At 36.0% G+C, this 27,795-nt stretch overlaps 2 protein-coding genes across 3 annotated transcripts; both read right to left on the bottom strand.

Moving 5' to 3' along the window:
• Positions 1 to 4,339: 4,339 nt before the first annotated feature.
• igf2b (insulin-like growth factor 2b) lies at positions 4,340 to 11,317 on the bottom strand. Of its 2 annotated transcripts, none has more exons than XM_065292237.2 (4): positions 11,126 to 11,317; positions 10,123 to 10,273; positions 8,331 to 8,500; positions 4,340 to 7,141 (listed from the first exon to the last, which is right to left on the bottom strand). In XM_065292237.2, exons 1-4 carry the CDS (start codon positions 11,189 to 11,191, stop codon positions 6,899 to 6,901), a joined length of 630 nt encoding a protein of 209 aa, XP_065148309.1. In that variant the 5' UTR covers positions 11,192 to 11,317; the 3' UTR covers positions 4,340 to 6,898. The 2 variants fall into 2 exon arrangements, with proteins under 2 accessions (XP_065148309.1, XP_065148310.1); XM_065292238.2 differs by having other exon boundaries at positions 4,340 to 7,138.
• Positions 11,318 to 12,153: 836 nt separating this feature from the next.
• On the bottom strand, positions 12,154 to 20,383 carry th (tyrosine hydroxylase). Its single transcript, XM_065292437.1, has 13 exons — positions 20,228 to 20,383; positions 19,099 to 19,302; positions 18,287 to 18,461; positions 18,125 to 18,213; positions 17,855 to 17,922; positions 17,732 to 17,782; positions 17,495 to 17,640; positions 16,875 to 17,010; positions 16,610 to 16,679; positions 15,206 to 15,262; positions 15,024 to 15,119; positions 14,814 to 14,947; positions 12,154 to 14,447 (listed from the first exon to the last, which is right to left on the bottom strand). Exons 1-13 carry the CDS (start codon positions 20,309 to 20,311, stop codon positions 14,288 to 14,290), a joined length of 1,470 nt encoding a protein of 489 aa, XP_065148509.1. The 5' UTR covers positions 20,312 to 20,383; the 3' UTR covers positions 12,154 to 14,287.
• Positions 20,384 to 27,795: the final 7,412 nt, after the last annotated feature.

Below are 27,795 nucleotides of genomic sequence, written 5' to 3'. Positions count from 1 at the left end.
TGACATATCTCCAGCTGTCCTTATGTTTAGTGGGTCATGGCCTTGTAAAGGATACAATAGATTCATGGTGGTTAATAAAAGCACCCGGACACAAAACATCCACTTAGAATGCAATTATTAGCGGTGTTTGCTAATACACATTAGAGTTGGGGATTTAAAGCTGCAACCGTAAATATTAAACTTGTCCCGCTACAAACAACTCAGATTGTAGGGCTTATGTGTAGTAAATAAAACATTATTAAGGGATAGGTACATCATTTACTCACTCTCATGATGTTACAAACCTGTTTAAATGTCTTTGTTCTGACGAACACAAAGGAAGATATGCTAGGAATGTTTGTAACCAAGACCCCATTGACTTACATAGTAGGAGAAAAGGATATGAAAGTCAATGGGGCCTCTGATTGGTTTGTTTACAAACATTCCTCAAAATATCTTCCTTTGTGTTCCTTAAAACAGAGAAAATAAAGGATTATTAGGAACACCATACTAATACTGTGTTTGACCCCTTTTCGCCTTCAGAACTGCCTTAATTCTACGTGGCATTGATTCAACAAGGTGCTGAAAGCATTCTTTAGAAATGTTGGCCCATATTGATAGGATAGCATGTTGCAGTTGATGGGGATTTGTGGGATGCACATCCAGGGCATTAAGCTCCCGTTCCACCACATCCCAAAGATGCTCTATTGGGTTGAGATCTGGTGACTGTGGGGGCCATTTTAGTACAGTTTAGTACTTGTTGTCATGTTCAAGAAACCAATTTGAAATGATTCGAGCTTTTTGACATGGTGCATTATCATCCTGGAAGTAACCATCAGAGGATGGGTACATGGTGGTCATAAACGGATGGACATGGTCAGAAACAATGCTCAGGTAGGCCGTGGCATTTAAACGATGCCCAATTGGCACTAAGGGGCCTAAAGTGTACCAAGAAAACATCCCCAACACCATTACACCACCAGCAGCCTGCACAGGGGTAACAAGGCATGAAGGATCCATGTTCTCATTCTGTTTACGCCAAATCTACCATCTGAATGTCTTAACAGAAATCGAGACTCATCAAACCAGGCAACATTTTTCCAGTCTTCAACTGTCTTGTGCAAATTGTAGCCTCTTTTTCCTATTTGTAGTGGAGATGAGTGGTACCCGGTGGGGTCTTTTGCTGTTGTAGCCCATCCACCTCAAGGTTGTGCGTGTTGTGGCTTCACAAATGCTTTGCTGCATACCTCGGATGTAACGAGTGGTTATTTCAGTCAAAGTTTCTCTTCTATCAGCTTGAATCAGTCGGCCCATTCTCCTCTGACCTCTAGCATCAACAAGGCATTTTCGCCCACAGGACTGCCGCACACTGGATGTTTTTCCCTTTTCACACCATTCTTTGTAAACACTAGAAATGGTTGTGCGTAAAAATCCCAGTAACTGAGCAGATTGTGAAATACATTGCTCAAAATTGCTCAACATTGCTTAAATCACCTTTCTTTCCCATTCTGACATTCAGTTTGGAGTTCAGGAGATTGTCTTGACTAGGACCACACCCCTAAATGCATTGAAGCAATTGCCATATGATTGGTTGATTAGATAATTGCATTAAAAATAAAAAAGCATGCCAAATGCATATATATCAAAACAGTACAAGCTATATATTTTTATCAGTATTTGTGATATTATTTATGTATTTATTTATAGTTATAGCTTATTTTGTAATATAGCTTAGTTTTACAAATGGAAATCTACTTTTTTACTATAATTAAACCATAGTTAATTTTAATTAAGGAATTGGAGTGATGCTATGTCATTCATTTTCCCTTAGAAAAATGTCAGCTATAGTACAGGGCTACTGTAGGCGACAGTTTACGTTATAAAATATTCATCATCCACGTTGTAAAGAAACTGTTCTCCGATTGAAATCTGTTGCAGGGAAATGGAAGAAGTGCTTGTTAATATTTAAACCGTCACAAAGCAGGTCAGCATCTTTCACAATATGTAATGCTATTCACATTGATTTTTTTCTCCAGAGAAGGCATTATGGCATGCTACAGACACATGTGCACGCTCACACATACTGTAGGTCTGCACCGGGTTGATGGGTTCACAGGCTGATGTCATACGCCAGTGCTGTACTTGTACTGTACATGTGCAGCCTTGCGCTCTGACAGCTAAAAGGAGTTTAAAATGCTTTAGGGAAGGGCTCGTACTTCTTAGTCAGCTGTTCGAGACAGTAAAAGACAACCGCTGAGCAGCTCTTAAACAGACCGCTGAATAACAGGGACAAAAGCTGATTCATCTGCCATATAAATAAAAGTATATTGATCATTTTAAATCACCTACAATTCTCTAATTTTATTTTATTTTATTTTATTTAGACTTAAAGTGAAATCAAAATATCCTTTTATTATTAGCCTCAGGGATATGCTCCAAAAATGTGCATTAAATATATATATATATATAAGTCTCTGAAAATGGATCAGAAATTTTTATGACATCAAATTGCACTTCAGCTTACATTACATGGTTAGGGTAAACTAATTGCTATTGGCTATTTTCAATATGTCACACCAAACTTCCTGTTTTGGTGGAAATTACTTAAATGCATCGGGTAAGTCTGCACATTCCAAGGCAGTTCACTGGGTCTTTAAGTACATTATTTAAATACATTTGATAATATTCATAGAGTTTGGTTCCAAAACCAGATAACTTTTTTACATTTTTTAGAAATCTTGTTTTTTGATTGTGCATTCCAATTAATACATTTACATTTGGGCATTTAGCAGATGCTTTTATCCAAAGCGACTTACAAAGATAAGGAAACGATCAAGTGATTTGTCATACGTCATTAAATCAATCAAAATGCAGTTGGTATATTTTGATTTAAGCCTTCATAACTAAAAAAAATACAGCTATAGCACAATAAAACATGATAACATAATGATAAACATGCTTGGAAAAAATAAAACAGATATATATATATATATATATATATATATATATATATATATATATATATATATATATATATATATATATATATATATATATATATATGTATTTATCATTAATAATATGTGTTGCTAAGACTTAATTTGGACAACTTTAAAGGCAATTTTCTCAATGTTTCAATTTTTTATATATATATATATATATATATATATATATATATTTATGTTAGAAAATGTACAAAAAAATTAAATGGAGCATGATCTTTACCTAATATCCTAATGATTTTTGTCATAAAATGTATACACACAATGTATTGTTAATAGAGCTTTCAAAAGATTAATTGCGATTTATCGAATACCAAATAAAAGTTTGTTTGCGCTTAATATATTTGTGTCTATATTGTGTGTAATTATCATCTGTATATAAATACACACATACATGTATACATTTAAGAAATTTTTTCTTAATATATATATATATATATATATATATATATATATATATATATATATATATATATATATATATATTAACATCTAAATAAATATTTATATATATATGTAAATGTTTATTAAATACATATATGCATGTGTGTGTATTTATATATACAAAATAATTATACACAGTGCAATTATACAAAAACAAACATTTATTTTGTCTGCAATTAATCACGATTAATCTTTCACAGCCCTAATTTCTACAAATATACCCATGCGATTTATGGCTGGTTTTATGGTCCAGGGTCACAGATGTCTTTTAGACATCTTACTAACCAACAATGCTTCTAATCCTAATCCCACCTTTAACCCTAAACTATGTAGGATGTGAATCTTGTTAAACTTTCACATAAAAAAAGTTATATTTAAAATCTAACGACACTTGTGAAGTTAGCAGAAAGTTTAGCTTTAACTCATAATGTCATGGCAAATAGGCTATTTTAATAACCTAAATTCTAATCAAATTTGTGACATTGATAATGTTAATTAAAAGTCGGGCTTTTATGCTTATCAGGAATATTGGATTGGAATTATGCTGCATCATCTTGTATTGTTTTTATTTGTGTTATAAGTACCACGAGAAGGGTTTATCAAATACTCACTTAAACTGTTGTGCTAATACTAAATTTGGATTGAAAACAATAAAGTGCACAACGGAAACGTTGGACATTGAATGTGGATCGCAAGATGAAGCTTGTTACGTCATATGCCTAAAAATCACAAGACAACTAAAAATGTAAATATCTGACATAACATTTCTCAAGCACATGTCCCACCTCAGTTTCTCAACGTTAGTTCACATTTCTAATTCATTTACTGTAGATATGCTGAAAGCATCAAGAAACTTCATCTACTGAATCATTTAACGTGCACATCAGCAAAAACCACTCACATGTACACATGACTGAAACGTTTGATAAAATGGTTTTATTGGTATTAAAAATGAAGTACATGAATTGTGCATTTCAGACGTTCTAGCGTGTAGCAAAACACACAGGCTGCGTGAGCTACTGATATTAAACCACGGTGGAGGAAAATAAAACAAATCCCTTCATTTTTTACGCCATTCACACTAAAAGCCATGCTGGAAAAACCAGCATATGTTGTGTTCTTGTGCTGGTTTGCAACTAAACCAGCGCCGGACCAGCATGGGAATGATGCTGCTTTTTCCAGCAGGGAGTGACCGGATCAAACAAAAGCAACAGAGAATGCAGTCCTTACAGGTATACCGTAATAAAAATTGCAATGTACGGGATTAATAAAAAATACTAATAGTGATAATTACAATAATTGCACTGTTCTGTCACAACTCATATGAATAAATATCGATTATCAAGGCAAGAGGGGTCGACTGCGGGCACTGCATTGCAATGCTATGAGTTCACTTTCATGACCTTGTTGTAATTTGGAGAAAAGATCCAAAAAATGTTTACTTGCATTCCCAAGCTCTTGACAAATCCACATACGTGAAGCCACTGTTGAATTTTCACTGATATTTCCTGAGTATTAGGGTAACTAAGTATGGTTTACTACTGTAAGCTAGCCCTTCAACAATTGAGATCGTGATGCGTTTAGGACTCTCATACAGAAAGGAAATAAGAGGATTTAGGGCATATCGGTGAATGGATATGATAAACAGTCCTCACATTAGATTTTTTTCTCATCTTGCCCTATGGCTGCAGTTCAGTTACTCATAACAAGAGGAAAATTTTGACCTTCATCTTCCCGCAGCCCTCTCTTTACCCCCAAACCCCCTGTGTTTCTTCTGTACTATACTTCAAAGAAGCAACAGTTATGATAAAACTGCATTAAAGTGGCTTAGAAAATGTAGTGGCGTACGTATAATCACTGGTGTATGCAGATACATGTGATGAAATAAATGCCAAGGAGATTCCCATCTGGCACATTATAAAGTAATATACTGTAGTCTTTTTTTATTTGTTACATCATGCCTAAGCGATCCCGGCTACAAATGCTTTTAAAATATTGATTTCGGTGGCGAACCAAAAAATAAAAAAACAAAAAGGAAATATTATTTTTTGGTACAAAGCATCTACAAAAGCATTTACAAGTAAAATGGGAATAAGCAAAAAATCCGTCAGTTGAGCATCAGTGCTATGTATATTTTGGACCGATTTTAATATATCATTTTATAATAAAATAAATAATGCCTTTATACAGTGCCAATATTTTTACTTAAACAAACAAAGAGAAGCTTGGCGGCTCATTATGCAAGATACAGCTCAGACTAAAAGAATATTACATGATGTCCCTGGAAACTAATTATAATATATTTATATTTAATATATATATTTATATTTATATATATATATATTCAAGTATTTGTTTTCAGGCAAAAGCATGTGAATACTAATGATAAACATTAAAAATATATGTTAATTAATATTATTGCGTTTTTTCCCTTTGAATCGATATTTGTGCCTTTTTGTAAATAACGTAACAAAAAGCCTATTTCGCAACAACGGTACCAGACACTGAACACCGGCCTTTTTTCCTTGTTTTTTTTTTTTTTAGCGTGTTCAACAAAAAGAACATAGAAAATACAAACATCCCACTTTTTCTGAATCATAATGTCCCTTCTCCCGCAGTGCAACGCAGGGGTTCTGTGCAGCCACGCTTTAGAGGCGTAAAGTTCACCACGTCCAGGCGTTTCAACATTTTCTTGTCCCTACACCGTTCCTTGCTTTAATCGCAACAGCAGTGCTAGGACCAAAGGCCAAGCCTCATTTCATGTCTCTATAACAACTGACAGCTGCACGCAGTGATATCCCCGCAGCCGAAAAGCTCTTGTTTTCTAGTTCAAGAGTCACTTTCCTTAAAACGGAAAGTTGAATACATTTTCAAAGGAAAACAACATGCTTTACAACCCTTTCTCCTTTGAGTCCGTTCCCAAAGCTAGCACCATGACATTTTTGAGCTACACGTTCATAGTCCATATAAAAATAGTGCCTTTTTTATAGTTACTTTGACGTAATCCGTGGCGATGTGCAATTTGCAGACTCTCCTCTCTTCATCTGTGATTACAAGGTGCTGGAGCAGGAATCTAATTTTATAACAATTCCTTACAGTGTGGATGTCCCTTTATAGTTAGAGGTGCAAACTATTAGGTTAAAAAAGAGAGATAGTTTTGTCTCGGGAGAATGCAGTGGAATGGGTGCTGTCATGCTAGCTGTTCCTCGAGTCCCGATGTCCTCCGAACCGGCTAAACGTTCAGCGAAGCGATGTCGCATCTCATCGCGTCTTTCTTTCATTTCTTCACTTGAATTGTGTGCGGCTTTTCCTTCTCGTTGGTGAATGAAACAGCGAGAATAGAAACTGGAAGAGCGTGTCTGTTTGGGAAGCAAGGTGGGTTGGAGGGTTGCCACAGTGTCTCTGACATCAGAGACAAAAAGCTTTGATCCCCTAGTCTTTTTTTGATCAACTCTGTGCAAATGATCCTGGTTTCACTTGTGACCGACATAGTCTTCTGTGGGAAGCAGGATGGGCGGAAGCTTGCTGGGAAGGGTGATGAGATGCCTGTGGTGGTGGAGTTGCTCCTGGGCCTTGATCCTTTCCGCCTGCCGTCTGAACTTCTTGGCTCGCAGGATGGCAGGGACACCCCTTCGTAGCCTCTGGGCGGCCTTTCGTTCCCAAGTGTTGTATTTGGAATATTTGTTGGGCACGTGCTTTCGTGAGTTCTCCTGCTGCTGTAACAAATAACAATAGTGATGTTAGAATATGAATAATTGGAAATTTGGAATGATGCATTTAGTCGGCGTCATCAAAGGAAACGGCGCTTGATCATCTCTATTACCATTGATCTCAAAATGGGGGAAACCCAAATTCAACAAGACTGGGCAACGAAGAATAACAATTTAAATGATTTTGTAGCATTGTTCATGCATTTTGGATTGTGACATGGCCATGAACCATGAGGCAAAACAATTTCCTTATCATGTTCCCTAGCATATTCAATAATCATGACTACCAGTGTTGTAGTCGAGTCCAATTCAGGATTAGAGATCGAGTGTCAAGTCCAAGTCTAGACCAGAAATCGAGTGTTGAGTCCGAATCAAGACCGAATCCACATCCAGCTTGATCTGGGCTCGGAATTGACACCTGATCTGATCTCCCGATCTTGACTCGGACTCAAGTTGGACTCAACTTCTAAACTGATGGCAACCTGACAAATAAGCAAAATACTCTGAAAAATTCATGTGAGTCCAAGTCAGGATCAGAGATCGAGTGTCAAGTCAGAGTCAAAACCAGAGATCGAGTGTCGAGTCCGAGTATAGACCGAGTCCACATCCAGCTTGATTTGGGCTTGGAATTGACACCTGATCTGATCTCCCATTCTTGACTTGGACTCAAGTTGGACTCGACTTCTAAACTGATGGCAACCTGACAAATAAGCAAAATACTCTGAAAAATTCATGTGAGTCCAAGTCAGGATCAGAGTTCGAGTGTCAAGTTCGAGTCAAGACCAGAGATCGAGTCAGAGTCAAGACTGAGTCCATATCCAGCTTTATCTGGGCTCGGAATAGACACCTGATCTGATCTCCCGATCTTGACTCAGACTCAAGTTGAACTCTACTTCTAAACTGATGGAAAGCTGACAAATAAGCAAAATACTCGGAAAAATAAATGTGCGTGCCACAAATGTACTGTAAATTTGAAGCCAACAGGTGACCTGACTCCTGAATTGTATAATTTTCCACTTGAGCAGCAGATTCTGACTGATAGTTGCTTACTAGTTACCAATGTCCTCGCGCTTGTTGCTATTTATGTTAAACCTGCATGCTAGAATGCATGTGTTCAGCACAAACTGCACAAGATGTTCAAGATGGACGGCTTGATAAACTGTCAGTCATTGTTTGTTTCCCACGATCAGCGTACCTGTTTTAATGCTGGCATGTCTTGCGGGGTCGAGGATGAAACATCCCTTTCTGACTTGGTGGGTTTGGCGCAGTACTGTTGTAGCAGAGCTAGGTTACAGCTCCTAAAACAACACTCTTCCACGATCCCACGACGTTGTCCATGCCGATTGTTCGACCTGCTTGGTTGACCTGCGGGCACAAAAGTAAACATCATGAGTCTATGGGCGATGTGAACGACTTTAATTGACTTCTGGGTGAGTGGGAAGCTCTACCGGAGTACAAGAAACAAATATTCAATTCAATTCAGTATTGTTTATGTCACACATTAAACAAACCGTATTAAACATGTTTGTAATCTTTAAACTTGCCATCGTTCATTGTTAGATTGCTTGGGATGGTCTTCATTTGTAACTCGTAAATAAAAAAGTCCTGTGGCTGGTTATTGGCGGTCCAAAGTGGTAGATCATCTTTGACCAATAATAACCCAGATGGTCACATAAACGACCAACCTGGATCAACTAATAACTATCTTGGACTAGCTAAAAACCATCAACAGTACCACAGGTACGCTCTGTTAAGCTGTTTATTCCAGCGGGGAGTTGCCAGCAAACAAGCAAACAAGTCAATGTAAATCAAGCTCCACCGTCTTGATTCCATTATGAATGTGGATTTGATTATCAATTCATTGTTTTTGGACTGGGACACATCTACGGTGTATAATAAAGCCAAAATCAGTGACACAAAATGGAGTCTGTTTATTTGTTTTCTCCTCTGAACTCATCTTGTTATGCTGTCTAATTGAGCCGCTCGAAAATTAGTTTCCAAGTATTCACCGGGAACTCTGGAACACATTCCTAGAAACAGAAGATCAGAGGAAAGCTGAAGGGCAAAAAAAGTATTTGCTTTTGTTTGGATGGGTAAACGATAAAAACGGTGCATACCCATTGACCTTGTCCTTTGCCAGCTCAGCAAAGATAAAGGAAGCATGAATGAGGGAAATGGGGGAGGGTGGAGGAACAGACTTGGCAAGAGGGATGGAAGATACAGGACGCATAATGGGGGGCGGAGCTTAAGAAAGGAAGTTTCGATTGATTTTCACTCAGTTATTAAATGGATGATTCGAGCTTTTCACATTTGCAATAATCAAAAAAAGCGGTCCCTGATTGTAAAATAGGAAACATTGAACCCTAGTACATCTTGTGAATGCAGGGAAAATCTGTGCTGGCCCAAATTGGATAATGATCATTCTGGGTAGTCAGGCCTCAGCAGCCAAAAGAACACAAAGGACCTGTCTGTTTGTCAGTGCTGGCGTAAGGAAGATGACAAATATTGTAAAAGTGCTGTTTTTTGAAACCCCCTTTCCATGCAGGGGGTGCGCTACAAACATTGTATCCGAATGCGGTACTACAAAAGCGAGATCATCAGTAACCTTTGCATATATTGGTTGGTATCTGTTACACTAAACTGGTAATGAAGCTGTCTCAATCCATCCAGCCATGTAAACAAGTTTTTCTCCCAATTGAGTGTAGCCTGGGAACATTTCTGGGGAGGTGAATGGAATGCCACTTGGGTACTATTAATTTCACTGAAGGAATGTGCAAGTAAACAACCGGGCCATTGTGGTTCGTTTAGCATCCTTTTCAAACGCAATCACAGATATAGCGCCAGAATGCGCCAAGTCAGCACAACTTGCCCAGATGCGCGTAATGCGCGCACATACACACGAACAGAGCCATAGCCATCGCAGTGCGCAGCTGGACAGGTGGTGACCCGTTAGCAAAGAAAGCACACAGATGTGTAAATGTACGTACTGAAATAGAAGCCTTTATCTTCGCAGACAAACTGTAAGGCGTCCACCAGCTCTCCACCACATAATGTTTCGGCTGAAGCGACCTCGAAGGTGGACAGGGTTAAAAACAGTATGCATATGGGTATCCTTATGGACCAGTACATCTTTACGACCTGGGGAAAGAGAGAGAGCATGCGTTTTATTGCATGATAAATAATTCAAAGAGGTTATTTAATGTAAAATCTTTTTTTTCTAAACAAGAAGATTAGGGCTGTCAAATGCATGCGTGTGCATCTCTTACTTTGGTAATATTTGTTATTTACTTAAATGCATTTAAATCACCAATGCAAAACGCAAATATTTGTAATGACAATATGTTAAAACCCGTATGATGACGTACACTGTGGATGAATAGGCTATGCCTTGTAAATATGACGTGCATGTACAGTAATTATGTATGACATGCATGCGCAATTGCGCATCGACTTGTTCTGGTTATGCATTTTGTTTTTGTAACAACTATTTCAAAAGATCTGTTGATCAGCAATCCTATCTTTCTCATGTGACCATGCATTTCTTAAATGCAATGAATTTACTTTATCTCCCCATTGACTTTTTAATTAAATGCCCAAAGACTTGCATATCCAAGACCAAACGAGCTTTTATCTCCTTTGTCCCAATCTTACACAACGTTCAACAAGTTGCAAGACTTCTCAATAGACTCCGTTATCTCGTTTCTCACAACTCAGCATATAATCCTTAAAACCGGCTGATTAAAGGGGCTGTCGCCCCCTTGCGCGCGCTCTCTCTTGCGCGCTTACAGTAATATCAAGAATGAAGTGTCACAAAACATCTCGCATGATCCAACACTGCATGAAAGTCTCATCTATAAATATTAATATTTGTATATTAAATATTTGTGTCAATGACCGATTTTTTACTATGTAAATGTTCCTAGTCATCAAATGCAGTTTTTAACGCATGTGCCTTAAACGCTTATGAATAGATCTCAATAAATGTTTTACCTTATTTGTGAAACTCTCCTTTTTCAAGCAGGTGCGGCAAAAAGATTGCTTTAGTTGCTCCTCCATGACAGTTACTGTAAAGTAAAAAAAAACTGTGCAGTTGTATTTGGCTGAAAAATTAAAGGATGGATTAGTTTCCCCAGTTGGTGTTAGGATGTTGTGTGGAGCTGTCCCAAAAATCAGGCGACAGGCAAAAGTTCTCTGAGTAAAGTATTTTATACCAATCCCGCCCCTTAACACCCCCACCTCACCCCCGTCTGATGCCTCTCAAGTGCGCATGTCTGTGAAGAAAAAAGTGAGGTAAAAGTGGTCAGTGAATCATCAACAGTGACTCGTGCAAGTGCCGGGTGTTTTTGTTAAAGAGCAAAATGTTTTAAATACTCATGATAACAACAGAGCACAACCATGAAAATGTCTTTATAGCAGTCCACCTCAAATTTAAATTATTTAAATTGTTATCGTTATGATTTACATTATTCAGTATTCAAAATCTAAAAGAAATGTAATTTAAGAAAAGGTGCAAGATTTGTTTAAAAATAAAAAATAAATGTTTTTTTTTTTGCAATATATGTCTTTAAATGAATATAATTATACAAACCCTTATGTATAATCAATTATATACACTGACGTCATCACTATCAAAGTATGTCGCTACTGGGGTGTTTGTAGGACAGGCAACGTGTAAAAGTTTACGATGTAAGTTGCCCGGATGAAGAGGAGCGAACATGAAACGCTTGATGCCGGCATTTCCTCTTCTATCCACCTGCTTTATCGATCCTCGCGCGAATAGTGGCTGTAATGATGCTAATTCACTTTACAGACTGAGACATTCAGGCCACTGAGAGGATATTGAACAATTAGCTGCACTTGAATTGAACTTAAATTGGTTTGATTGAATTACTTGGAAATGTCATCCATCACCTGGCATGCAATAAGGGCCATTATTTGATGCAGATGTTGTTATTATGGGCACCAGTCTCCACCATATCTGAAAAGCAGGGCCAAAAAGTCTGCTCATTCTAGCAACACATTTGCACCTTTGAAATAAATATGAATCATGCATTACATAATTATACACAGATGTGATACTTAATATGAGGATTTTAAATGATTTATTTCTATTATTAATAAAAAACTGACTTGTCTCTCAGGTTAAAAAAATAATAGCCATGAAAAATCATTAAAGGGGGGGGGAGTAATACTTAATAAAACAAAATGTAAGTGTCGTTTTACGTTTTAGGTTACCTTATCATGTCAATTATAAAATTAGAAAGTGGATAAATATAGATTTTGCTAATAATATATAAATATGCAAACTTTAATAAATAAAGTAGAGAACTGTTAAAAAGTACAGTATAGCTCCCCCTTTTTATTATTGTAAAACAGCGCCCCTGCTGGTCTGATGAAGAACTGCGCTAAATGAAGAAAAAGGCCTGCTGGCATGAATTATCAATGCACTCTGTTACTGGAAGCACCATTATAAAGACATTAAACCTCTCTTCCTCTGTCTCCTGTTATCCATCAGATGAGGCAAGCAGGAAACCCAAAAGATCAGTAGGGCCCTGCAATAAATCACTCATCCACACAGTAAGGAGCATTTTCATCTCAGTCACATAGCCATGCACAATAATGGACAGGACGGCATGTGATATGGGACCGGCCGGGCCAGCACAAATCATTATCCACTTTAAGAGGCACCATGCAGATCAGTCTCTGTCTTTGGCATTGATACAGGGGTCAGGTAAGTTGAATATGCCAAGATGAGAGTAAAGTCAATATATTTTCCCAGTAAAACGTTGTGTGATGATCTACAAACTCAATAAGTGCATGCAAAGATTTTGGTGTTTTTATTTTATTTGTTTTTTATTCTTTAAAGACACCACTTGGTTTAGGTTTAGTATTCAGATTAAGCATTTCTTTCAATGGACATCAAATTTAAATCCTAATTTTAACCCATAACCTTATGACATCATCTTAGCAAAAGGCCAGTCATTATTCTGTCAATGGACTTTAAACCAGCTCACTCAGTGTTTGTGCCTCACTTACATGATTATACTGCCATCTGGTGGCGGTCTAGTATATCAGACTATTTTCAAACTAAAACGGCCCAGCTTCTGTTTCTTTTTGTTAAATATGAGTCATATTATGGAAGCCCATTTCCGCCACACAAAAAAACATGTTCTGATAAATCATATTATTGGATTCATTTTTTAGATTCATTTTTTTCAAAACCTCTCATAATGTTGACTTTTAAAGTCATAATTAGGAAATTTGTATCTCATAATTATGACTTTAAAAGTCATAATTTTGACTATTTCTCTGATAATTTTCACTTTAAAAGTCATAATTTCGACTTTTTGTCTCATAATTTTCAATTAAGTCATAATTTCAACTTTTTATTTCATAATTATGACTTTAAAAGTTATAATTTCGACTTTTACCAGAACATGATTTTTTCCTTATGTGGCGGCAAAGGGCTTCCATAATAATAAACTAAACAAAATCACAAAAACATTATTTTTTCATCATGCATTACCGATTTAAACATGATATAGATTTGATATTGAACAGCAAATTATATTCAGTACCTATTATACCATTTTCTTGAAATTGACTTGAATTATCAAAATTATATTTCCATATTTATGTCACTGCTAACTGAAAATTGGTCTGACATTCAGTCATTTCATGTTTGAAAGAAAAACATGAATATAAACAGGCACCAATCAGTAGACCAGTATTAGCAATAAAATGTACCATCTGTAGGAGAATATTATTTATATTTTTTTATATCACTCTTTTAAGGATACATTCAGAATGTGCATTTATTATACATATTTGTTGATTTTTTTTATACATATAATTGAACGTCGTCTTCTGGCATTATTTCATAAATAACTTTTGGCATTAATATTTTAATTGATTTATGGTCTTAAAAAATGAAGATGTTTTATATATGAACATGACATTTTCTCTCGAGTCAGAGAATGATCTATTAAAGCGTTTGCAGTCACAATCCATGAGGTTTTGAGGTTTTTGCTCTGCATTTTTTTTTAAAGCAACAACTTTTGTAGCAGCAGAGGTAAACACAGACGCACAGCATTACGATGAGACGTCACATACAGTATGTGGCACAGAGAAACAGGACACATGGCTTGTGAATTAAGCCAACACATTCAGAGCATCTGTGAGGGTCTTCAGCTCTTCTGTGATGGACTGCAGACCCAGCTTGACCTTCAGCGGGTTGTCCAGCACCTCTATGCTGTTTGTGTACGGGTCAAACCGAACATAGAACGGCCTCTTGATGCGGGTCACGTACTCTCTGTGTTAAGAAACAAAAAAATATTTTTTTCAATTGCAATTAAGAACAATCAAGATCTTCCTATTGGCTGCTTTTCTTCATAATTTGTTCATCCATTTCAAATATTTTTGTTTTGTAATGAAAGATAATATTTTTGTCAGAAAATTCAACATTTAAGCATACACCTAAAATCATTACCGGTGTGCATCTTGAGACAAAACAATGGCAATGTTAGTGCAAGCTGACTTTAGTTAGGCCAACTTAAACAAGCATTTTAGTCTAGGACCAGACTTAAGCCTTGTCCAGGAAACATGAATTTCTTTTGTTGCTTATATAACTCTTATATATTAATTCATAACCATTTATAAGGCAGTCAAACCTTCTGACCTCAGTTTTTCTGTGGCATCGGCGAAGCTCTCAGACACAAAATAGACGGGTTGGTAAGTTTGGTCTTGGTACGGCTGCACAGCTACAGCTTCCGGATCGAACTCTCTTCTCTCTGGCTCATCGGATAGGGAATGCTAGGAAAGCGTTTAATTTACAGCATAAATGTGGATATCCTAAAATTGGGCACTTAAATAAACAACGGGCACCTACCACCAGCTCTCCGTAAGAAGAGAGCAACCCTGCACCGTACGCTTTGAGCGTTCCTCCCTGCTTACACAGTCCAAACTCCACCGTAAACCAGTATAGCTGGTTTAAGAAAGCAACACGATTAGTGTTTTTCGACTCGTGTGCTGAATTTGCTGGACAAGACGTGAGATGTGCTTTATACTCACTGTCGACAGTTTCTCAATGTCTTCATCAGAGGCTCCAAGAGATGCCAGACCAATACTCTGAGACACAACAGAACTTATGGTATATACAGGATGCATATGAATTAACAATTGGATATTTAAAGAAACATGGTATGTATGAAGAGCTAAGATGCAAAACCCTTTAAGTGCGCCTGACATGTTTTCTTGTAAATTAGCTTTTTTATCAGGCTCTTATGTAATTTCACTTTAATGGCAATGAAAAGGTTATTAAGTGAGTCATTATTTTCATAAATGTCACTTTAGTCATTTCAATGGTATTTCGCTGCAAAACCCTCTAAGTGCCCTCTAAAAATCAGTTTTTTTCGGAATAAAGATTAAAGGCTAAAAAATCTGTCAATCTGCTAATATATTTGGTAAACTTCAAAAAACAAAACAAAAAAAACTCTTGCACCTTGATGCATGTGCACTTAGAGGACTTTGCAGAAAAATCAATAGTGTTTAATGTATTCCCATACAACAAAAATATATTTTAAAATATAAGTTTAAATGTATTTAAAAAAATGGCCAAACAATATATATACCTGTTCTGACATATATTTTGATTTATTTACAAAAATGCATACATTTTTGGTAGCTACATTTTGAAATATATATATTTTTTAAATTATTTTTTAAAGCATTTACATCACATTGAAAGAAAAACTGAATGTTGCAAACCTGTAAACATTTAAAAAGGTTAAAATTAAATATATTTTCAACTGCAAAATATATACTACTTATAATTTTATATTTTATATATACTTATACATTTTATACATAGAGTGTATACATTTTATACAAACCTTTTTTATACAAAAAAAAAATATTTTTTGCTTTATTGGTTGTAAAATTTGAAATTTGTTGCCCCTGAAATAAAAGTTTAAACATTTTCAAATTCAAAAATATATTTAATTAAAGGCGGGGTGCATGATTTTTAAAAAAACTTTAAAAAGGGGGTCGGGCGAGTACCAAAACACACTTCAATCAGCCAATCAGCAGTAAGGGCTGTGTCTACTAACTGGGTTGCGTATTTGTGGGGCGGGTGTATCAAAAGAAGGTCCAGATTCTATTGGGGTAGGGGCATGTTTGTTTAGATGATTTCAAATATCAACATTGGCTTTCAGAGATTATGCACCCCACCTTTAAGCGTTACTTCTCACAAAATGTATTTAGCATATATTTATAACATATTTTTGGCCAAATAATAATTTTTTTGCCATATGGGTTCTGCCAACAAACTGGTATTTCTGAATGGCCTGATTTGAAGTGAAAGTATTTCATGAACGTGCCGTGAGCATTTGGTTAATATCATTATCACATTTTTTACAAGAGTGGCGTTTAATGGCTTTTGCATCTAGGCTCTTCATATACATATAGATATATTACCTGGGAAAACTGTGCGAATGTTCTATCAGCCAGTATCGGTACATGACCAAGTAGTTCATGGACACAGTCCCTGTTAAAAGAATACAACAAGTGTAATCATTTAATATTTTACATTACGAACTAAATGGTCATATGTATCTTTAAGGTTCTTAGTAACATTAAAAATAGATGTAAGTGATAACATGTGTGTCTAAAATATACAGTAACTATGCTCCGTACAGTCACATACTGTAAGAGAAAAAAGTTAAAAGTTTGGGTGTCTTACGGTTCAGGGGAGTGCATGGGCGAGGAGGCGTGTCGTATGTACTGTGTACACTGAAACACACGGAAGGCCAGACTGGCCAGAAAGTCTCGTGCAGACAGGAGACCTGCGACTGGTCTCAACTGAAATCCAGTACGCTCTTTATGAACGAGAGACAGAGAGGAGAAATTATCGAGTAAGAAAAATACAATGATGCACACTTTATTCTAATGTAGGACTCTGATTGGTTATCATTTATGTCCATCCTCCATACTAAAGTTCTGGAAACCATAGACACTTTGAATGGCCAAGGAACCCGTAAAAGGCCATATGACTGACACGTAAAGCAACCAATCACGTTATGCTTTGTGCCGCGCATAGGGGAGAGGAAATGTCTCCGCAATAACAAACCGATGTGCAACCGGTAAACCATTCATTCACAAACCTCTCTAAACAATGCATTACCGCTGCAGAAGGTCATGGGTTTGAACATGCGGAATAAATGTATACCTTGTCATGCAATGCAAGTTGCTTTGCATAAAAGTGTCCGCCGAATGCATAAAAAATGGAACATTAATCCTGTCTTAACAGATTTCTAAACTAAGCTAACTTTTGCATGTGGATTATATAATCTGGATAATTACCTTTCAGGAAGCGGGACACATCCTCAAGCTGAGGGATGTTATCAGGGCTGTACCCACAGTGTTTCTCTAGTAAATGAAAAGCCTCTAAATGTTCGCTACAGGCGTGGGTCGTGTACAGATCTCTGAGGGTGGAGTAAACCTCACGCCTGTATGGACACACATCATGTTAAAGTGACATGAACTAGTTTGTATTTGAGTATTTATGATTATTTTTTAGTATCCCAGAACTTAACTCACCACGTTCCAATTTCCTCTTCGGTATACTCGACTCTAGGAATGGACTCTCCTCTGGAAAGAGACAGGTGTCAATCTAATCTCCATAGCCTAACTGTCTAAAAAAGCAGTGTTATATAAACATACTGTTTGTATTTAAAGGCAATGTCTCCAATCATCCTCCGTCGTTTTCTGTAAACAGGGTCAGTAAAACCCTGCAAAAAAAAAAAAGATTTATATATCAGGACTATATTAGATTTGATATCTATGATATGCCATTTGAAGCTGAACCTCCACTGCCTTTTTGGTTCAAGACGAGTTAAAAAATATACACATGACTTTATGACCGCAAGCTTTTCTAGCAAGAAAGTATTTTGTATTATTAGGAGGAAGCAGCTACTGTAATTGGCCACTTACCGGATGATCCTGATCCAAATCAGGGTCAAATTTGGTGACAAGGTGATGGCATTTATCCAGTTCAGCTATTTTTCTTGGAAACCAATGAACTGAAGGAAGAAGATATAGTGCTAAGAATTGGGAAAAAAGTTACAAAATATTTGAATGGCTCAGCAGACGTACATTTCACCTCTCTGGTGGTTTTGACGTCCTCTGCACTTCTCTTTAAGGAGCTGACCAGCGTATTGACATCTGATAGATGCACTTCACATTGAACATAATATTCCAACTCTTCTAAACCGTCTTTAGGCTTTCGACTGGGTCTGGTCTCAAGATGGTGGATCTTGGCTTCAAAGGTCTGTGACATTTAGTTGTACGGCATACGTCAGTTGGGCATGTTTTATGTTTTTTATATATTTTATGCAATTAACATTTTGTATTAATGCCATTAGATTGAAAAATGTAAGGATGTGCTTCTACAGTCTTATATGGTAAACACTCAAACATAAAAAATGTACAGTGTAAATTCATTTAGATGAATAAAATATTAATAAATACATAAATAAAATTATTTGTAACTCATATGCAACCACTGATATCTCAGATTTCAAACTGATTTCAAGTAGCCTATAAATAGTAAAGTTATATAAATGCTAAAAATAATTATTTGGGGGGGGGAATTGAACTACAGTATGTTCATCCAAATATAATCCTTAAATTACTATTATTTATTTTTTTACTATATTTTATTCATTTATTTATTTTTAAGTTGTTCGTTTTCCTTGAAGCTTTTGATCCCATTCTGGGGTTTGATACAATTTTTTTCGACATTTTTAAAACACCTGTCCGTATTTTTATTTTCTGGTCCTTTGTGGCATTTCTAAGTGTCTGGTCCAATTGATAATGCATTCTTTTTAGTATCTGGTCCATAGACATTGACTGTCTTTAGTCCAACATTTTAACCATTCCTTTCCATAAAAACCCACAAGTCTTACCTCAAAAACCTTAAGAGTCCGTGAAAGCGCTGGACTGTTTGAACTCCTCAGAGTAAAGAAGAGACTGAGCAAAGCTTTGCCATCGCTCTCCTCAAACACGATCTGCTCGCTCAATCCCGCCGCCTCCGCAGCCGCCGCTGCAGCCTCGCGCTCCTTACGCGCATCCTCGATCAAACTCTGCCGCCTTCCCACAAACTTCTGGGACTGCTCAAATCACACAAGGACAAACACAGTTTAACAACGTGTGCTGGTTTTGACTGTACCATGCGTAATCATTTATTCCTGCTTACCTTGGGATCGGATGGAGGTGATTTACATCTCCAAAAGCGCATAAGAACTTCAATGCAGTCTATGTAAACCTGTCGTATAGCTTAGACTTAATCATATGCACTGTTGTTACAGACGATTTCAAGTGCTTTCTGTTGCGTTCAAGTACTGATAAGCGCGTAATGCTGTGCGTAAAAGACGTACTACGCGCCTCAATGGCACCAATGTGCAATGCAATTCAGAACTAATTATGATGATTAATACATTAATATCGTAGCTGGTCATATAATAGAGTGACATTAAAAGGACGATTTACTCAACAAATAACAAATTTAGAATTGTCTCAATATAGGAACTACAGTTTAACCATGATGTTTAAAGTTAATCTATTTACAGAAAAAAATATGGTTACAATACACTTACAATATGGTTAGCCTATACCCTTTCAAAATGTACACATTTGTACCTAAATGGTACATATTGCGCTCTTTATAGTGACAACTTTTGTAGCTTTTTTTTTTTACTTTGTACCTTACCTATAAAACCATTGTTAATTTTCACCAGGGTACATGTGTTGCGTAAAAACAGTATTTGGACACCTAACCGGAACTTGACAAAAACAGCTAATATTACATTTTTTAATATAAAAAAATTAAAAAATTCGAACCACTTTATTTGAGCATATGTATGGAATAATTGACGGTATCCAAACTTTCAAACAAAGTTCAATACGCACACAATAATTCCTACTACCGTAACATATTCACAAACAGACAATGAGCCTATATGACAATATTTTCTCTCTTGTGCAGTAAAAGATAAGTAAATAATGTGTGTTATAAAAGTGAATAAAGTTTGTTACCGTGATGGAGTCGGAGCGCTCGAGTTCAGACGCGGCTCTTCTGATGCTCTTCGTGGATGATGTGGAGCTGCTTGACTTATGCATATTCAGATGGTAATGGCTGAAGTGTCTGTGGTCTCTTGGGATCGCGAGCCAAATTCTTCCATCTCTTGTCTTCTTTCTCTCTTATTTATAGAGGTCATTTCTCTTGTACTGACGTCAGACTGATCCCCTCCTTTCCATCCACACCTTGAAGCCTCTCGCAACGCGTAATGTGATGCGTAACTGTCTCTTCACATTTTCAAAGCACGTCTTATCTCACGTTCATTTCAAGATGTGTATTACGCTTCAACCACACAAATATTGCATGCATTTATCTTTATATTTATTTAATAATAATTTTAACTTAAAATTAAGAAATGCATTGTTTACTGCTTCTTTAGATCATTATTTTTTGCTTTTAAGCAAGATTCATATTCTTACATCAGTAGAACATATTGGTTCCATATTAGTACCTCAAAACAGGTATGTTTGGTACCAATTGTATACATATCTGTACCTAAATGGTACATACTGCCCTAGTGACTGCTTGGGAGCATTTTGATCATTTTTGGTTCCAAAAAGATCCTTTAACATCTAAGGAATAAGTACGAAAGACATTTTGTTTGAATCTTTGTCGGAATGGTTCTTTAGAGAACCGACTCACCTTTTAAGGACCTTTATTTTGTTGGATCTTGGTCTAGATGTAGATGTACTTGACATCTAGAAGCTTTTTAATCCAAAGTGACTTATAGTATAGTAATTAAAGCAAAAGTGTCTCTCTCTCCTACCCTGCGGTCACGAAGAAAGAGCAGGATTGTGAGTCATCCCCATATGGGATTGAACCTTCATCCTTTGGTTTAGCAGCCCAGACCCTAAACATCACCTGGAGGGTCTTACATTTATTTTATGTGACAGCGGCCAGAGGTGGGTTACTTTCAACTGCAATCTGCCACCCTGCTAAATACAGTTAAAAATGGTCAAACTTAACCTTGTCGAACATTAATTATTAAATTACATTTAGATGAATATATATATATATATATATATATATATATATATATATATATATATATATATATATATATATATATATATATATATATATATATATATATATATATATAAATGTATGTATAAATAAATAAATGAAAATAAAATAACTCATATGCACTTACAATATGTATTTAAATGTTTTATATTTAAATGTTTTATACAGATATTTCAGATTTCAAGAAAAAACTGTATGCTAAAAAAAATTATTTGAAGAAATTGGAACTAAATTCATCCAAATAAAATCCTAAAAAATAACTTTGATTTTTCGCTTTATTTTGTTCATTTATTTATTTTCAGATTGTTAGTTTTCCCTGTAGCATACCTGATCTTATCCTAGCTGGTTTTGATCAAATTTTTAGACATTTTTGACTGCCATTTAAGTATCGTACCCAATTCTGTAACACACTTGACCGTCTTTTTATTATCTGGTAATTTGTGGCATTTCTAACCATCTTAAGTGTCTGGTCAAATTGATAATGCCTTCTTTTTAGTATCTAATCCAACTGCAATCTGCCACCCTGCTAAATATAGTTTATTCAGCAATATGTAATGCGTAAATGTTCGTACATCTGTATAATATCAATATCAATTCAAGCTTGCCATTTTTCACAATGCTCATTATCCAAATAAATTATTTCCAATAGATTGCCATAATTATTACATGTAGATAATATTTTTTTGGAGGGTCTTGTGCTTTAAATGAATGAGCAATTTGTTAACCCTTGTGCATTGTTCAAATTTACCCTTTCGTGTTGTTAGTGGATGAAAACATCCACTAATTTCAACGGCTATAAAAATGTATCGGATGAATATTTTTTCCAAATTTTTTTTCATAAATCTGTTAATCAACCTCAGTACTGATCAAAACTACCAAATCTTCACAAAAATTCAATGATTTTAACTCTTTAATTGCCAAGTTTATAAGTGGTGTCACTGATTTGGGGAAAAAACACACACAAAATGACAGATTTTCAATATAAAATGTGATTGTAAACTGGATTTTTTTAAACCTTTTTCACAGTCTTGGGCATGCCAAAGATTGGTAAAAACATTGGCTTTGAAGCATTTTTAGTTTTTGTGTAGTATCAGTTTAAATTTTTTTCTCCCTCATTTATTGTTATTGGCTGTTTTTGCCCCATTGACTTCCATTATAACCACATTTTTTGATTGCAGAGCTATGACAACTTTTTATCATGCATTTTTGAATGTTGGTGTTTTTTCCTTTTGCTAAGAGGTCAAATTAGTAATTTTTACTGTTGATCACCATGTGGCACTATTAACCCTTTAGTAGCCCTGTGCAAAAACAAAGCTTAATTTCTGGCTTATAACTCCAGTATAACTCCATAATAAAAGCATATTTGTGTGTGTGTGTGTGTGTGTGTGTGTGTGTGTGTGTGTGTGTGTGTGTGTGTGTGTGTGTGTGTGTGTGTGTGTGTGTGTGTGTGTGTGTGTGTGTGTGTGTGCGTATGCGTGCGTGTGTGTGCGTGCGTGTGTGTGTGTGCGTATGTGTGTGTATGTGCATGAAAAAAAGATATTCTGTAAAAATCTTCTCTGCATTAGACATTAGATTTATGAACATCATTATTATGAACACATAAGTGTTTAGTCATTCCAACAGGACTTGCAGCATATCACTTGGTGATCTCTGCAAGTTTGTCTGGAGGGACAGCAACTCATGCACGAGGGAGGTGAAAAGCTGTTTAGGAGAAGGCTTTCCTAGAAGACCTGGGGAAATCTCTGCAGCAATACTGAGGAGAGAGCATCACCCTCGCACACCAGTTTCTACTGCACTGGTGAGAGAGATTCAGTCTCCTGCAGCTGTCTGTCCAGACACAAATCCACAGACACCAGCAAGCACCAGCAGCTCAGGAGTGAAGAGGGGAACATGCAATTGGTGCAAAGAACAAACATGTCAGCACTTGCATCTGTTGTGGTGGACAAACTTGCAGAGAGCACCAAGTGATATGCTGCAAGTCCTGCTGGAAATACTGAACACACCCCCAGCACACATACACACTAAAAGTTAGTTTGATTGTTTAGTTCTCCATCCATCATCTACTCTTGCTTCATTGTTCAATTTATTTGAAGTTGTTTTTGTGTTCATAATAAATGATGTTCATAAATCCGATGCAGAGAAGATTTTTACAGAAAATTTCCCTAACCCCAACCATCACAAAAACCCTTCTCCTACTTCACAATTTCAGGAAACATCATTTTGTTTGATTTATAAACTTGTTTCCTCATGGGGACCTCAAAATGTCCCCACAAGGTCTCAAAGACACTGGTATTCCTATCTTTGTGGGGACAATTGGTCCCCACAACGTGATAATTACCAGGTACACACACACACACACACACACACGCACACGCACACACACAATAATATGCTTTTATTATGGAGTTATACTCCATATAACTCAATGTACAAGTCAGAAATTAAGCTTTGTTTTTGCACAGGGCTACTAAAGGGTTAATAGTGCCACATGGTGATAAACTGTAAAAATTACAAATTTGACCTCTTAGCAAAAGGAAAAAAATCCAACATTCAAAAATGCATGATAAAAAGGTGTCATAGCTCTGCAATCAAAAAATGTGGTTATAATGGAAGTCAATGGGGCAAAAACAGCCACTAACAATAAATGAGGGAGAAAAAAATTAAAACTGATGCTACACAAAAACTAAAAATGTTTCAAAGCCAATGTTTTTACCAATCTTAGACATCTTCAAGACTCTGAAAAAGGTAAACAAAAATCCAGTTTACAATCACTTTTTATATTGAAAATCTGTCATTTTGTGTGTGTTTTTTCCCCAAATCAGTGACACACCTTATAAACTTGGCAATTAAAGGGTTAAAATCATGGAATTTTTGTGAAGATTTGGTAGTTTTGATCAGTACTGAGGTTGATTAACAGATTTATGAAAAAAAATTTGGAAAAAATATTCATCTGATAAATTTTTACAGCCGTTGAATTTAGTGGATGTTTTCATCCACTAACAACACGAAAGGGTAGTAAATTTGCCCACGGTATATCGTTGAGTTTTAAAAAAAATTCAAAGCATTTTCTTAAAATATATGTAAATATAAGATTTGTCACCAAAAATCATTCAATTTGCTAAAACAGAGAGAAAGTTACGGCCAAATTAAGAGTAAAAAAAACTCTGTAGTGGATGAAAACATCCCCAACAACACATGAGGGTTAATAATTTTTCTAACAATGAATACCCATTTATTTAGTTTGGAGAGAAATGTGTTGCACTGAATTCTCACCTTCAAATAAGATTTCCAAATTTTCCTTTATTGATTTCATATTGATTGCGTCATTGATCTTTTTTAAGGTAAAGGTTGACTCCTGTGAGCTCTGATTAGTGACATAAGGCTAAAATGTAAAAAAAAAAAAACTATTCACCTTCCTACCATGTAAGTAGGTCAACAGGTGTTTAACTGTTACTATATCATTTGTTTTAGCTAACAGTAGCTTTAATCCTGTATGGACCAATCAGCAATCAGAACTGAAACCATAGATTTTTTTTCTTTCACTAAAGACCATTCGTTTCAGTTTTTATTTATTGTAAACATATAACTCTTGTCTTTTCTTTCTGTATTGAAAATATTCATCATTGAGATGGTAGTTGCATGACAACAAAAGCTATAGCAGAAACTAAAGACACCTCAAAATGTCACACATCTTTGTGACAGAAAATGATGCAGCTTGCCCAAAGCTTAATAAATGTCTTTAATTCAAACAAAAGTCAACTGTGGGAATATTTAATCACATTATCAGCTCAAAAGAAATCCCGCTATCAATCTGCTGAGAGAGATTTTACCTTTCCTACTGTTTCCCTGGGAATCAAATGTTCCCTGCAGGGATGAACTGTTTGATGTTTAAAACGATTAGAGTCATAATATACAGAAGGGTTTGTGTCTCTGGTAGGTTTAGGTGGAAATGCTACAGAGTGCTTGCGTGGCCTGAGGGCTGTGCACTGGATGATGCATGCAGGGAGGGGCAGACGACAGCAAAAGATAAAGCAAACTGACAATAAAACAACGCACACGGACTTTCTGTGTTTTTTATTTAGGTTGCAGATGAAATCTGGCTGAACCTGTGATTCTGGGATCTCTCCGCAGGATGACGAATCTGGATTGTGATTGGATAGCAGGTTTCACAGACATTCACAGGGAAGTGTATTCTGAAGCCCAATAACCTCTCTAACAAATCGTAACATTTTTGCATGCATGAATGCTTTTGCATTTGCAGTGTACCCTGCCCAAGATGCCGAGATCTTGCAAGTGGGTTTGGTAAATGAATGGATGGAAAACTCGAGCAGCTTTTAATATTTTATACGTAGATTCATTATATGGGAATCGAACCCATGACCTTGGTGTTGCTCATATCATGCTACAAGTACAGTAACTTAAATGACATGAAATGATATTTGAAACCCACCAAAGCGGTTGTCATAAAAAAAAAAATATTTGGGGCGGCACATGCAATGGCTCAGGGGGTAGCACTGTTACCTACAGTAAGAAAGTCTCTCTGGGATGGGTCAGGTGGTTATTTTGTGTGGAGTTTGCATGTTTTCCCTTTGTCAGCATGCTTACTGCCTTTTCCCAAAGTGCAAAAACATACGAAGGTTGGGTGAATTTGAGATGCCAAATTGTCCTTCCCCAACTCTTGCCATGAATATAGACACTGATGTCGGAATGGTGTTAGGAAATAAATAATCAAACATAAAAATAGTTGATGCTATATTTATATACAGTGATGTACAGTAAATGGACAGTTTTATGTAAAGTAAAATATTACCGTTTTTAGTTCAATAATTGAAGCCCCAAATCACATTTTTTATCAAAAGAAAAATATAAAACCTTTTTTTACTTCAAGGCCCCCCTAATGGCCAAAATAATAATTGAAGCCCCAAATCGCAGTTTCTACTAAAAAATATAAAAATAACCAAGTAACATTTTTTACTTTAAGGCCCCCCTATTGGCCAAAATAATAAGTGAAGCCCCCAATCACAATTTCTACCAAAAAATAGCCAAATAACCTTTTTACTTAAAGGCCCCCCTATTGGCCAAAATAATAATTGAAGCCTCCAATCACAATTTCTACCAGAAAAAAAGCCAAATAACCTTTTTTACTTCAAGGCCCCCAAGGGCTACAACAATGATTAAAGCATCTTACTCCCAATCACAGGTCTTCCAAATAATAACCAAATAACATTTTTTTCTTCAAGGCCCCCCTTTTGGCCATAACAATAATTGAACCCTCCATCACAATTTATACCAAAAAATTTAAAATAATAACCAAAAAACCTTTTTTTACTTCAAGGTCCCCCTTTTGGCCATAACAATAATTGACCCCCCCCATCACAATTTATACCAAAAAAATGTCTAAACATAACCAAATAACCTTTTTACTTCAAGGCCCCCCTATTGGCCACAATAATAACTAAAGCCCCCAATCCCAACTTCTACCAAAAATAATAAAAATAACTTAGTGACCTTTTTTACTCCAAGGCCCCCATTGGCTACAAAAATATTTAAAGCCCCCCATCACTATTTCTACCAAAAAATAACCAAAAATCTTAAAATATCCCTATATACTGCAAGGCCCCCCATTGGCCATAATAATAACTGAAGCCCCCCATCACAATTTCTACAAAACTAAGTAAAAATAACTAGCAAATTTTAAAATAACCAAATGTCATTTTATACTTCAAATCCCCCTATTGGCCACAACAATAATTGAAGCCCCCCAATTACAATTTCTACCAAAAATGTTAAAATAATTTACTTTAAGTCCCCCCATTGGCAACAATAATAACCAAAGCCACCCAATCACATTTTTTACCAAAAATGAAAAAATAACCAAATAACTTTTTTTATTTGAAGGCCCCCTTTTGATGCAACAATATTTAAAGCACTATCCCTTTATACTTCAAGCCCCCCCATTGGCCACAATAATAACTGAAGGCCCCCAATACAATTTCTACCAAGAAATAACCAAATAACCTTTTTACTTAAAGACCCCCCTACTGGCTACAATATAACTAAAGCCCCCAATCATAATTTCTACCAAAAAATAACCAAATAAGATTTTTACTTCAAGGCCCCCCTTTTGGCCATAACAATAATTGAACCCCCCCCATCACAATTTATATATATATAAAAAAAAATAACCTTTTTACTTCAAGGTCCCCCTATTGGCCACAATAATAACTAAAGCCAATATTTGAAGCCCACCACTAACAATTTCCAGAAAAAAATATCCAAACTATAAAAAAAATGTATTGCTTTGTCTTATTTTGAATAAATTTAAGTCATTTTGAGGCCACCTCGGAAATTTCTTGAGGCCCCTCTGTGGTCCCCTGGTTGAGAAAAACTGATGTAAATGTATTTTGTGATGAGTTCACCTTAAATACCAAAATGTAGCTGACAATGTACATAAATGATACAGTACCTCTAGTAATGTAAATATAGCAAACATGTAAAA

Source organism: Paramisgurnus dabryanus, chromosome 23 (genome assembly GCF_030506205.2).
Source record: "Paramisgurnus dabryanus chromosome 23, PD_genome_1.1, whole genome shotgun sequence".
In the NCBI taxonomy this organism is placed as follows: Eukaryota; Metazoa; Chordata; class Actinopteri; order Cypriniformes; family Cobitidae; genus Paramisgurnus; species Paramisgurnus dabryanus.
This window is presented reverse-complemented; position numbering and strand designations above follow the sequence as displayed.

What these genes read in the sequence shown, in the direction of transcription:
- igf2b (XM_065292237.2), bottom strand. Translation starts at nt 11,191, where the DNA reads ATGGAGGAGCAACTAAAGCAATCTTTTTGCCGCACCTGCTTGAAAAAG. An exon ending in AGGAGAGTTTCACAAATAAG is followed by an intron (nt 10,274 to 11,125) that starts GTAAAACATTTA and finishes CTCTTTCCCCAG; the next exon opens with GTCGTAAAGATGTACTGGTC. An exon ending in AGATAAAGGCTTCTATTTCA is followed by an intron (nt 8,501 to 10,122) that starts GTACGTACATTT and finishes TTGTGCCCGCAG; the next exon opens with GTCAACCAAGCAGGTCGAAC.
- th (XM_065292437.1), bottom strand. Translation starts at nt 20,311, where the DNA reads ATGCATAAGTCAAGCAGCTCCACATCATCCACGAAGAGCATCAGAAGA. An exon ending in AACCACCAGAGAGGTGAAAT is followed by an intron (nt 18,214 to 18,286) that starts GTACGTCTGCTG and finishes TTCTTCCTTCAG; the next exon opens with TTCATTGGTTTCCAAGAAAA. An exon ending in GAAGAGGAAATTGGAACGTG is followed by an intron (nt 17,641 to 17,731) that starts GTGAGTTAAGTT and finishes GTGTCCATACAG; the next exon opens with GCGTGAGGTTTACTCCACCC.